At 41.8% G+C, this 13,663-nt stretch overlaps 1 protein-coding gene across 2 annotated transcripts; it reads left to right on the top strand.

Moving 5' to 3' along the window:
- Positions 1 to 6,094: 6,094 nt before the first annotated feature.
- Positions 6,095 to 12,537, top strand: hopx (HOP homeobox). 2 transcript variants are annotated; one of them, XM_036517148.1, is made up of 3 exons: positions 6,095 to 6,156; positions 6,514 to 6,694; positions 11,024 to 12,537. In XM_036517148.1, the coding sequence occupies exons 2-3, from the start codon at positions 6,530 to 6,532 to the stop codon at positions 11,099 to 11,101; spliced, it is 243 nt and encodes an 80-aa protein (XP_036373041.1). In that variant the 5' UTR covers positions 6,095 to 6,156; positions 6,514 to 6,529; the 3' UTR covers positions 11,102 to 12,537. The 2 variants fall into 2 exon arrangements, with proteins under 2 accessions (XP_036373041.1, XP_036373042.1); XM_036517149.1 differs by lacking the exon at positions 6,095 to 6,156 and having other exon boundaries at positions 6,252 to 6,694.
- The last annotated feature ends 1,126 nt before the right edge of the window (positions 12,538 to 13,663 follow it).

Raw genomic sequence — 13,663 nt, 5'->3', positions numbered from 1 at the left:
AACACAACTGCTCAAGACAGAATACGTGTCAGGCCATTACACAGTGCTGTGAGAATTAGTGTGCACATGCTACATAAGTGAAGTGTTGCACACCCCACAACAAAACTAGACATATAAGAGGAGTAGAATCATGGACACCTATTGTCCTAGCATTGTTATGTGTCAGTCACCAACTTATCAAATGGCATCATAAGCAGTGAATTACATATCACATACATTGTTGATATTTAGGTTTGCATAAGACAATATGGGTAGACTGTTTATTGTAACACTAAATGTATAGTGGTTATCATAAACATATAGCAATTACCTTCACCTGTCTCATTTTCTGTTCAAGTTGTGGAAGGACATTCCTCATTAAACGACAAAAAAAGTACCCAAAGAATCACATATAACAATGTCCAACACAAAACATAAGAGTAGCAACAATATTCCTATTTAAGGGTTCTGTGGACGAGTATAGCACAGGATCCAACAGTATTCAGTTCAATTCAAGTTGGCACCAGCACAATTCAGGACCATCCTTAGTACGTATGACTGCCCAATGCACAGTCAGTGGAGCCACTGTTGTACTCCAATTGAAAGAATGCTGTTCAAGAGAATTGCTAGCGGGCAGAACATTGCCAGCAAAGCAATGTGTGTCAGACCATTACAGCTCTATCTGTATATACAAAAATAGGTCTTTACAAGCTTTTGAATAAAAAGGTCTATGGTTTTTCAACAAATCCATACATTACACATTGAATTGGATTGTGCAGTTTTGTGATATTTTGTGTATGTAGCTAGTAGAAAATAGTGTTTAATAATCATGTAGAAAATCATGAAACATGAAGATCTGGAGCTTGGTATCTGTAAATGAATTGGGTTGGCATGGTTATGACCAGGAGGGGTGGACTTTGTTTCTGATTTTTGAGAAGCAGTTTTAATCCTGCCAGTCCCAAGAATTATAAGTTATGATCAACTAAACCTGTTTTCAGTTTTGGTAGTTTTATCTTCAGATTCACATAGAAATCTATTCATGTGTAGGCGTGGAGACAATAAAGAGTCAAACAAACTTTAACTCTTTGGTCCATGCAACAAAATCTGTTTACCCTCTATGTTGTTGCCTTGTCTCCATTTTAGGAAAGCATTTGCACAATGCAAATGGGATCTCATGGCTATGAAAATGAGGGGCCCAGTTTGGATGTGTCACTAAGACAAGAGTTATGCCTGGGGAGGCTACACCAAACTTGATGGGCCCTCATATTGATCCTGTCTGGTTGGGAACATCATTGCACTGCAGGTCCCAGGCTCAATGCCGATGTGTCAGCTTTCAGAATGCTGCATTTCTAGCTCAGCCATATCCTGAAGGCCTACAGCTTCAAGGCCTACCGCACACGAATGTTTTTGCTTCCCTTTGCACCAATTGCAGTAAGTGTACCTCTAACCTACAGGCAGGCTTTGGGTATGATGGAAATTGCCTTTGTTTTGTATGAATAATTAAGTACTTTTGGTCATCTTTCCAAAAGTATTCACTCTGTATTGTGAGGAAATTGCTGCAGCGCACATTAATTATTAAGTACTTGGCAGTCACAACAGCCGACAGAGCAGTTAAACATGAGTACTGCAAGAAAATGATGACCAATGTGTGTGTGTGTATGTGTGTGTGTGTGTGTGTGTGTGTGTGAGAGGGAGAGAGAGAGAGACAGAGAGAGAGAGTGTGATCACAAAGGTTGGTTGAAGGAATACCACCTACAAGACAACGCCACAGACCTTGTTTTTTGACAGCATTCACCTGGAGTCAGCTGAAATCAAACGCTGAGCCACAATTGCCTTTGCAATGATAAGCATAATCACATAACCTGCATGCAAAGCTAAGGGGGCACATTGAACAAAATGGTCAACAGGGTATGGTTCTAAAAACATTTCAGACTAACTCCCTCTCTCTGTCTCTCTCTATCTCATGCACACACACACACACACACACACTGTTACACACAAACAAGCCTTTTAGCTTTCAGTGGCAGCTCAAGGGCAGTTTGGGCTGCCTTGACCTTCTCCCTAAATCCCAGGCTCTTAAGTACTTGTCAATGAGGTGTTCCATGCTATTTCCCAGGACAGCAGTGCTCAACAAACACACCACTGTTGACTGTCTATATTTAACACACACACACATACACACACACACACACACACACACACACACACACACACACACACACACACACCCATGCAAACACACATGCACACTGCCTGCCAGCTCTACAGTACACATTGATCATCATGTGCATATGGTTGTATATGTAAATAGTTTCCCTGCTTAAACTAGCATTCCCTGTCTTACACTGTAAATGCATGACTGCATATTTCTTCATCAAGGGTTGGAACATATTTGGGATTTCCAGAATGTAGTTGGGTATCTCCTGTGATCCCCTAAAAAGTAGATAAGCTGTTCTGTCTTACTACTGTGACTTATTCTTTGTGTGAGCCATATCACCAGGACTCACACTCAACAAAGCAAAGTGAAATGAACTAGCAAAGCTGGGGAAAAATATTGCATGAACTTATACAAAAAAATGAACTGCATGGGTCTAAGAATAATAAAAAGGGAGAAAGATAAGGTATGGGTGCAGAAAAATCAATGTGCTTTTGTTTCGGTCTTGAGACCGTCATCTGTGCTTTATACACAGACTTTCTGCTCCGTTTCACAACTGTTTTATGGACATGAATTCTTTTGGTTCTATGGTCTGCATACCATGGGGCATTATGTAACATAGGAACCATAACAAAGATTTTTTTTTTTGTCATTCTCTGGGAACGTTCAAAAATAAAACACGCAACTCGGCTTTGTTGTTCGGTCATACGATGCGTAGACCACGCCACTTTTCACCAACCATAAGTCTCGAAAGCGTGTCATTTTAACTGTGGAAGGTGTTTTGCTTTCGGTGGGGCTTTATGAAAGATTAACTGGCCTGTTCTTTCCGCACACAGTAGGTAGGGTTTGTGTTCATTGGCACCGGGAGGCTTCCCATACAGTAGATGTACACGGACGTCCATCTTTTTTTTTCTTCTCCACATACTCCCTGCAGCAGCGTCATAAACGCTATTCAGTTTCTCATCACCCCCCTGTGAGAAGTCTAGCACTTAGATTTAAAGGGGGAGAGTGAAACATGGTATTTATTCAGCTGTCCAAAAGCTTATTGCAATTCTAGAAAGATCTTTTACCAAAAAATGTAAATAAATTCATAAAAAAAACAAGACAGGAGGGTTTGTTTTGATGAGCGTTCCCTCTTCAATAGCTGCGACCTTTGACCTTCAAGCACACAGAGAGTAGCTATAGGATGGGGCCACTCCAGGGGGTGTGAAGGTCAAAAACATGTCTCTAAAAACAGAGGGATATATGTTACAGATTACATATTAAACTCATTATCTTGAGAATTTTGCTTGATTCTCAAAATGAGGGAACTGCCACTCCAAGTAGAGCTTCAAACAGGAGATTTATGATGATTATTATTACTATTCTGATGATGATTATTACTATTACTATTATTACTGTTGTTGGTTGGTTTAATTTACAAAACATTTATCTTGGAAGGACCATCCTCTTCTGCCTGGTATTTTCAAACAAACACTTCCCTTGAGTTTAATTCAAGCTTCTTAAGATGAGTTTCTGCAGGGAAATAAACAAGTTACCCTTTGATTAGATACATCTGTTAAATGATCACAGTGAGGTTGACATTTTTGCCAGAGAACTCTGGGTGCCTTTTGAAAAGATGCTGCCAAAGCAGCAGCTCAGCAGCATTCCTGAGCAATGTTACTTACCTACACAGGGATACTTCGAGCTCCAAACTGCTCTGCTGAATCCTCTCACAAATGGAGTATCTTATGGGGACAGCCTGCTGTGACTCGACCTGTTTGACCTGGCTTGTATGTCCCACGAGGACCAGGGAGTCATTCTGACCCTTACGAAAAGCATCCTGCCATCCTGGCTCTGCTTTTAAGAGCCCCCCTGATGTGCACACACACACACACACACATACCCCTTCCTCTCAGCCCCGTGCAGTGCTGGACCCGCCCCTCACACCCACCCACCCTCCCAGTTCCCAGGTTGATTTTACGCTCTCAGGAAATGGCTTTTTTTTTTTTGCTCTTTAGGTGAGCTGTGCAATCCCTTTGTCTCTCCCCCGACTCAATGCCCCCTTCATGGAGAGGTAGGCGGCAGGCTCCAGGAACGAGGCGAGGGCGTGGTGATGCCCTTTCGACAGGCCCCAGATCAGTGCCGCGCACATGGAGCCCCCTTTCCTCTCTTCCAGGCCCGTATGAATTCCAGATGTTTTCCCGCTTCCCCGGGGACCGGCCAGGACTTATGTAAGACCCGCGTGATCAGCCGCCTCCTCGAAAAGGCTGACCGGCCGCTGCCACTCTGAGGCAAGGATGGGGAGGACTGTTTTGGTTAGCTCCCCTAGGGTTTCCAAAGGGAACATAACCATTAATCTATACACCAGGACAACCTGTAAATCAGCTTTCCATTATGGGGGTGGATCTGGTGTGTTTGGTCTCGTCTCGTTCTTCCTTTATTTGTCTTAATTGCCCTATTACCCCCGATGACATTTGACTGGGTGGCAGTGCATAGCAGAGGTGAAGGACCTCGACTTGTTGACAGTAGGTTGCAGGGTTGAATCCAAGTGGTGCTGTACCCTTGAGTGAGGCATTGAATTCCATCTGTAAACATGTGGTTGTGAAAATGGGACAGCTTCTCAGGTGCAAGATCTGGAGGTCTCCCAGGATGGGGACATCTAGAGAAAAATAATAACAATAAATAACGGTACCATCCTGCACAAAAGTATTGTCTATGCATCTGCTTTCCTGTGTAGAGCAATGATGTCACCATGCCTGATTCATTTTAATGTGTGTGGTCACATGCAGATGCACCATAACATCAATTCTATTCATTATACAGTCTTTTTGTTCTTGCTACTTATTACAGACCTTTTGTATTTGAAGGTCTCTGCTAGAAGGCCTTCACTGCTAAAGAACCTTGGTATATTGATTGAACTTTGTCAACACCCCTAAATTAAGCATTCTTAATGGGGCAGAATGATATTTGTTCAATGTTGTCCATTGACCTTAATGTGTTTGTCAGAACAAAATATGCCAGATGATGGTTTGTCTTATGGGTTTGGCGAAACACAGTGGAAAATATTGGTAATTAAATTTGAAAGTGCCCCTTATAAAATAACCCCCATCACAGAAAAATGGAATGTGTTATCTAAATGATGTAATCTAAGTGGTGCTATCATCTTTTTGGCCTCAGGAATTCTTGTTTTTCATACTTTTTGATATGTTATGGCCATGAGTATTCCACATCTTTAATGACATGCAGTGGATAAAATGTTTCATTACCATGACATAGTAATACACCATTTATCAACACTGCCAAAAATATGACTTAACTATCAACACTATAACAGCACTATTATTTGTGCTTCATAACAATGCTATTTTTCCAGTTATGTTTTCCCGAAATGACTTCAGTGCTGAGGTGGGGACTGTTTTCATGATTGTATTAGTGCTCTAGATATAAAACAGCATCAAACAAGAGTAATAACCAAAGATGTAAACAAGTGTTTGGCAGCATTTATAATATGTTCGTGAGAAAATCAACATGACTCACGGACGTTGACCTCACAGAGCTAGCCAAAGTAATTAAAAGCTGGGGGACAAGACAAGGGCTTAACATGGGAACAAGCCTCTAAGGGGCAGTTCTGGAAAAAAAATAAATAAATAAAAAAAATTAGTGCAGAAAAAAGCCATAAGTAATTCTACAAACATCTTAATCCTTTTTGTAGAACCTGGGCTATTATTTGTTGTTGGTTTTCTCACTTGCAGCATGCCAATCAATTATTCAGTTCAACTAAACACATCCCTCTTGAATCTTTAAAATGTCCTTGGTGGTAGCGGAGTAGGGCACATTCTGACCACACAAGCGGACTTGTTTGTGAACGCGGTGATGCGACATACCTGTGAAAGCGGGTTCTACAGGTGTATCAACTAGCAGCGCTGGTGGCATCGTGACTGACTGACGTCACCTGGTATATATTTAACAACCCACAGCGCTTCAGAGAGAGGCATAACGTTATGCAACTGGAAAGGCGACCCTTCACGGTTCATAATATTGTATGTTATTTCTTCGTCTTCTTTTTTTTGCCAGTGCCTGACTTGCTGTATTTTTTGATTCGTTGAAGGAAGCTGGCTTGAAGGGGAGGGTCTGTTAAACGTTGAATTCCTAGCTGCATGTTGGCTGTTCTGTGTTCATTCACACGGTTCAAGCACTGGAGTACAGCGCGTCTTTTGTTTAGTCAGCAAATTGCAAATAGCTGTAATTGCTAAAAAGTGCCTGTTCGTCTAATTTTATTTGCTAACTGTCGTTGGCGTTCCCTGCAAGGCAAAGCATCATTTGTGCGTGAAATTCAACTTCGACTCAGAAGTACTCTGAAGCGCCCGTAATAACCTGAAAAATCTCTGAAATTTTAGAGGGAAACAGCTTGAAATGGCTTCGAACGGGGGAAACGCAGATGCTGCTGAAGGCTTGGAGCTCGCCGAGGACCAGATTAAACTTCTGGAGGAGAACTTCATGAAAGTCAGCAAGCATCCGGACGAGACCACTCTCATGCTGATCGCCGCCGAGTGCGGTCTGTCCGAGGAGGACACAGCAGTGAGTACATTACTGGAGTAAACATTTGCTTTAGTTGTTCGTCGAAAAATAATAGCATTTCAAAGCAAGCACACTGGATTGCTGCGGTCACAACTTAGCCTTGGAAGCGCGCGTACAGTAGAAACTGCCAACATCAACCAGCAACATTACAAATTATCTCGACGCATTATCAATTATGTAGTTTACAGATAGAAACACATTTGAATACAACACAACACAATTGGAAGATTTTATGCACCCTCTACCTTGTCTGTTTTGAGAAGATAAATGTTTTTAGAGTCTAAACACATGTAGCTACTTATGTCAAAAATGGAAAAATTCTCAGACGGTCAAAGTTTCTTTCAAACACACATCACGATCCAACGTTGTTACAATGTCCGGTAGAAACCGCTAAATACGCATTTAGTAGTGCCACTATGTACCGATATTAACCGTTAACTGCATTCAGTAGAGACATTTATTTGATATGACACGTCTGATAGCTTAAACAGTGGTCTGCATTTCCTAAAAAAAAAAACGGATCGGAGTAAAGAGTTCGTATTTATGGCTGCACAGAACGAACTAGAGATATCTAGAAGTATGCCTGTTGTCACTAAAATCTGTAGTTGACACTTGAAGTACTTCGCTTGTTTTCGCTGTTTTGTCACCGCTGTCACCACAGTCTCGCGTGCTATGATCGCTGCTCCGCTCGCAAGTGTTGTTTGCGGGTGGCTCAACCGCGTCCTGTCCTGATTTCTGCTGCAGGTTTGAAAGCCGTTTTCTTCTCCGTTCGTTTCAGATTTCACCCTGCCAGCGCTGTGTGGTTTTTGTATAACACACGCTCTTTTCATTGTGTGAATCACATGTCATGCACCCGGAAGTCCAGCGGAATTCCAAAGTGCACCAATTAACCTACCCGCGTAGAAAAGGACAGCGTTTCACTAGTTAGGTAATGCCAGTTCTACATGATGACATGCCATGCGTGCATGCATGCCATTGGACCTCCAGCTACGAACTCGTTGATTAACAGATAATGAGCCTCTATGTGGGGTCCAGACAAAAACTGTTTTTTGGGCACAGTAGGATTTGGATTTTATGGATAAATGCAAGCACCCTCACAGCATTGTGTGACTGTGAATCGCTAAAGAAGTCCTCGTTTTGTCTAGTGAGCTACACGCCTCACTCTCTGCCCCTGTTAGCAGTTAGAGAAGGATGCTGTGGTTTTCATTCAGTGGCGCAGTGTATAAATATGCCATAAATGGATAGGTGGAGTTTATGTTACACTGTGCAGACTCTGCTTCAACTTTACATTCATGACCAAAACATATTAATCATGATTCTATTTAAAACATTTCCTGTACAAAAGACACATTCAATATGCTGTGTCTTTTTAAGAACATTATATCTGATTTTGTGTTCATTTTGTCCATGGATGCATTAAGGGGCTGCCGTGTCTGACCCCTCCCATATCCTTGAGCAAGTGTTTTTTTTAATGTGACAGTACTTGCATACTTCAGAGTAGGATGGTTGGCTACAAAAATGCAAACCAAGTGATGACATATTCTTCCCAAAGGCCAAGCATAAACCAGTTCTTCCTGCCCATGTGCTTGCTCAGTCACAAGGAAAAATAAAAATTTCCATTGTAAATTTACAAAGGTGGGTATTAACCAGCACAAAGTCTCCTCCGTCCTCCGCCTTTATCGTGAACGAATCCTAGGGCCTTTAACTTACACAGTATTTATCAGCTTGGAAATAATGCAGATGATCAAAATACATTTTTAAAACCCACGGAAAACATATCTTTCCTAAAATATTTTCTTGTGAATAACTAAACTGCATTTAAGGTTAGACTGAATACCTTAGTTGAATATCCAAAGTAAAGGGAGAGTCAGACTGGCTTTGTTTGAAGCTGATTCTTTTTTGCCCCTTGTTTCTGTATTAGTGAAGATGTGAGCTGTGACAGGAACAGCTTCACAGGGGGGGCTCTACCCTCACTCATCCCTGTGGGCATTCACAGTATGCTGTTTTAACTCAGCCAGCTGGCAGGCTGCGCTGTCCAACCACAGCGAGGCTTGTTTGGAGGTGTAGTGCCTGTTGTCATGGTTTCCATTTGCAGGCTGTCTCAGGATCAATGTGAGAAGGTTTCTAAAGGGTGCTGTCCTTCTGAGGAAGCAGGCCTCTCTCTGGGGATCACTGCAGCTGACTGCTCGTGCTCTGTAGAGTTCACGCTCAGCTCAGAAATGGCTATGACCAACAGTATAGGCTACAGTGCCTCATTACATTAGTGTACCAGACAGATACATATCCAAACCAACTTATATGCATTTACATGGCTGCATATTTACTGAGCATACAAAAGGCCCACCTGGAAATGTAACTGGCCCAGGTTCTCACCACTGCACCGCACTGTTGCTCGGCATGACATGAGCTTAGGAGATATAATACAAGAGCACAAAGGAGTGGACCCTCACTGTGTGAATACACTGTGTAAATACTCCCAAATGGTGTCCTGCAAAAACATGTCTAGGCCTACATGGTCTTCTATTAAAACAAGTGACCTCAAAAACATCGCTTTTGTCCTGACCTTCAAAGTATTTAATGAAATGTAAAATATGAAAAATAATAATCTGTCATACTTGTTACTAGGAGTAAAGCCCAAAGAAAGGACATCAGGCATCTGCTTTTTCATAGTACATATTTTTCAAATGTGCCCTGTGTGGTTTGCAACAGACCATAATGTCTGGAAACACCGCTGGCAGTGCTGTCTGTTACTGATGTGGTTTCACGAAGTTTCACAACTTTTGTCTGTAAACTGTGGCATCGGTGCAGCCTGCCCTTTGACAGCATGAACCAGCTCGCAGTTGTATTGCAGGAAGGATATTGGCACAACAGCAAATCATTTCATTGCTTTCAGACCACAGGGAAGAATGCACACTTGTGCAAGGACGTCTGGATCACACAGCTGGGCGTTGCATGAAAAACCACTCGCAGTTTTCCTCACAATTACCACTTATTATGTAGATCTAATTGGAGGTCATTTGACTCGAAGAAGCAAATGCTTGTTTGAAGGCAAGATCGAGGGAAAGTGTTTAGTTGGACATTCCAAGCATACATAAACCGGCCCTGAAAAGGCGGTTCAGACACGCTGGCCACTGTATGTCTAACACTTTTCATGGATTTTGATTTTCTCATACACACACCCCAGATGACTTTTAAGGGTGGAACAGGAATGCCTCATTTCCATACAACACGACATGCAGAAAATGGTTTGCATTACCTGCCTCTTTCAGAATAGGCATGTCAATGTACTGTAAACCAAGATTACATCACAAGTATTTTATCTGTATTTTCCATCACTATTCATGGAAGGCTGCAATGCACAATTATGCTAAAAGGAAGCGATATGGTTACTTTGTTGTACAGTTATTATGACCTGTAGGTTTGACTTAAATGGCCAATAGCAGAGTGTATAGCAGCAGTGTGGTGTAATGGTTGAGGTTAACAGCCCAAAGGCTGGTGGGGGGTCAAGTTAGTGGTAGGCCATTCCCAGGGAGGCCACTGCTGTTGCACCCATGGATAAGCTCAAACTGCCTTTGTAAACACCCAGTTGTATGAATGGATAATGTTAAAACTGTAAGCTGGCTGATTTGATTAGTCCTGATATGGTTATGCAGGTATTTGATTATGCTTCATATGCTTCATATTTTATGGTTATATGAATACAGTACAGCACATTTTATGCGTTAGACATCTCCAGTAGATTAGAAGCAACTGTTTGCCTGTGGGAAAAGACATTTCTGGAAAGAACATTTATGAAAACCTAGAAATGATCAAACAACAGGCTTTTTTCACCTAATATAAGCATAGACTGAATTACGCTCCTGTGATCTGTTCAGAATTTGTCTCTATTATTTTATTAGTTTTTGTCTCCTTCCTTTAGGATATTTACATATAGGAATATATTATCATATCTGTCTGTATGTTGTGATTTATCTTTTTGATCAGTGAGAGCCTGCTTTTTAATGTGCTAAGCAAAAGGTGTTACCTGTAATCTTACCTCAAACTCTACAAAACCTGTTTGTGTACCAAGCTTTCCTTTTCTGGTGTCACCATCAAAAGTTCAAAAGTTAAGTAGCCAGTGACATTAATGAAACAAATGTCTAAGAATAATAATAATAAAAAAACAATTTCTCAATATTTGTGACCTCCAGTAAGGCTAGGAAGTACCACAGCAATCCAGGCAGACTGTCCCCTCGATTGAAAAAAATGCATGCTTCATGGTAGTGGTGTCATTTCAATTAGAGTCATAGTCTCCTCTGAACAGTCTGCTCGCCTCTGCCTCTCTTCCAGAAATGGTTCAAGCAACGGAATGCCCAGTGGAGACAGTCGGAGGGTCTTCCCGCTGAACTGGGATCAGTGATGGACTGAGAGAGATGAATGCCACCCTATCACGTCTCAGGCCGACCTGGCTGACTGCAGCTCAGGGACGATGCTGCGGCCTTTCCTTCTCTGCCCTCTCCTTCTGTATCTAGACTGTACTCACTCACTGAATGTGAACGGCCTGTGAAAGTCTCATATAGAATAGAATACGTTTTACTTTAGTAAAAGGACAAAACGCATTTAACTATGATATGTACATAAATGTTATACATGCTTAATATTTACAATACTGTTACAAACCACACTGTGTAAAAATAACCATATGCATTTGAAAATAAGAATATATTATATATATATGGAAACATTGTGGTCTGTATAGGCATAGAATGTACGGCCCACCAGAAGCAAGGGTGCATTTCTCTGGCACAGGGAACTCTGAACTCTTATCTCAACTCCTCTTGGAGGCTGACATCACTGTCCGAGCACACTTATCAGTGAACATGTGCATGTGAATGTGCATGTACCTTCTATGTAGTTATCTGCAAAACACCTCCTGTTTTCACTACACTGGATGTGAAAGTGACAGGCGGCAGGTAGGGGCAGACAACTGCCCTCTGCGTGTGCGATGCGATCGGGAGGCTTTCACAGCCTTGTTAAATATACATGAGGCGTCGCCGGCTAGCCTCCATCAGGCTGGAAGCACCTGCTCTTTATGGGGGAGCCTGGGTGGTGGCCAGAGTTCTCCACAGGCGCTGATCGGCCAGCAGGTGATTAGAGAGCTCTCTGCTCCGGATTCTATGCTTCTATGCTTTTGCAGAGTCGTATGTACCCGCTTAGCAGCAAAACATGCATTCATCTGTGCGCAGATGTGTGTGAGAGAGACACAGACAGACTGCCCCACTAACAGCCCAGTATATCACCACATGTCACAGCCTAAGGGACCAGCGATCAGCACTGTGCATGAGGGAGGATACCACAATAGTTCAGTTTACCAGCACTGGTCATTTCTGTACTCTTCTTATAATAGCCTACTTTTTATTGTGATTCCTTGTGTGAGGGAGAGAAAGAGAGAGGGAGGTGGGAAAGAGAAGAGAAAATGTTTCTGTTTAACGGGTAACAGGCCATATACTTAAACAAATAGGTACATTAATATGATACTACATTTTGTAGAGCTAAACATTTTGTTTCTGTTTATGCATTCTGTGTATGAATGTTTGTTTTGCTTTGGCAACACTGATGTATTTGTCCTTCCAATAATGCTAATAAAGTTTATTGAATAGAACTGACAAAGACAGACATACACACCAATAGTGTGACAGAGCGAGATTGTCAAAGAGTGAAATACATAGTCACTGCGAGACAGAAAAATGACAGAGTGATAGAGTCAGATGCACCCAAAAGGAGTGCCAGGTAGATGCTGACACAGAGAATTTTATACTGATACAGGACATATTGGTCATCCACGGTGACCAGGATCCAAAGTTTGTCATCACAGACTGAGTATCGCTGTTGTTCAGGACTACATGGTTAAGGCAGATAGCTTCCAGGGATGTGCTGTTCTGCACACACCTGCAAACACTTCCTGAAAAGAATGTCTGGAAATGAAGAGCGCCCACAATCACATGAGTTTGTTTAAAGCCAACAGATGTGAATGTTTACCACACACCCTCCCTGCTGAATCCATGAGCCCATTCCTTGTTCTTGATTTGTGTTGTCCTTTAATAGGGAAACTGGTATTTCCAAAGTTGGGTCCTGCCGTCCTATTCAAATCAACTTATGTGAAAGCATTGTAAACTATTTCCATTAATATACATATATAAAATATAGAGTAAAAAACCTTGAGAAGTTTGTTGATAATATTAGTAATTCACAAACTCTGATTTGCCATGATCATACATCCTACATTTAGCCTTGTGATATTAGTACTTGGATACACCTGGAAAAACTTTAATACATCTATAAAAACAAAAGTGTGATTCAATCGAAACACAAAGCTTACGTTTAGTAACAAACTCAAGCCAGCGCAGAATTTTGGCTCAAAATAAAATTTAAATATTGTTCAAATAAAAAAGGAGCTTTTAAAAGGTGTGTGGTAAATTGTGTGTGTCTGTAACAGGGAGATGCTGTCTGCTCCAATGAGCAATATTCACTGGGTTAGAAAAAAAATTATCATACTCCATTCCAGGCAGTAAAACCTGAAAGATACCAGACACTTATAGCTGCAGGTTGGTCCAGGAGTGCTGAATGGGTTCTTACCATTGTAGGGTACATATGACAAAACTGAGTAATAAAAATCAAACCATGACCCATGAATCATGATGGATGATCTCACAGCAGGGAGAAAACTGTGTGTTGACAGTGGGGACAACGCCATTTACTATACTGAAATTGTATATATATATATATAACACAGTGAAACCCTGCTGCTGTGTAGGCCCTGTGAAAGTGTCCGCGGCAGCAAAGCATGAAGGGAAGGCAGCAAAAGCGTGTCCGCTGCGGAGATGTTGCTGAAGCCGTGCGATCCTCATACGCCCCATGAGGTCACAGTGTCAGCACATCTGCCCTGAGGGTGTCAGTAAACACATGTCTCCAGGTCCAATTTTAAGAGCT

The sequence above is a fragment of the Megalops cyprinoides genome, chromosome 22 (assembly GCF_013368585.1).
Source record: "Megalops cyprinoides isolate fMegCyp1 chromosome 22, fMegCyp1.pri, whole genome shotgun sequence".
Lineage (NCBI taxonomy): Eukaryota > Metazoa > Chordata > Actinopteri > Elopiformes > Megalopidae > Megalops > Megalops cyprinoides.
Note: the sequence above shows the minus strand (reverse complement) of the source record. Positions and strands in the feature narration are given on the sequence as shown.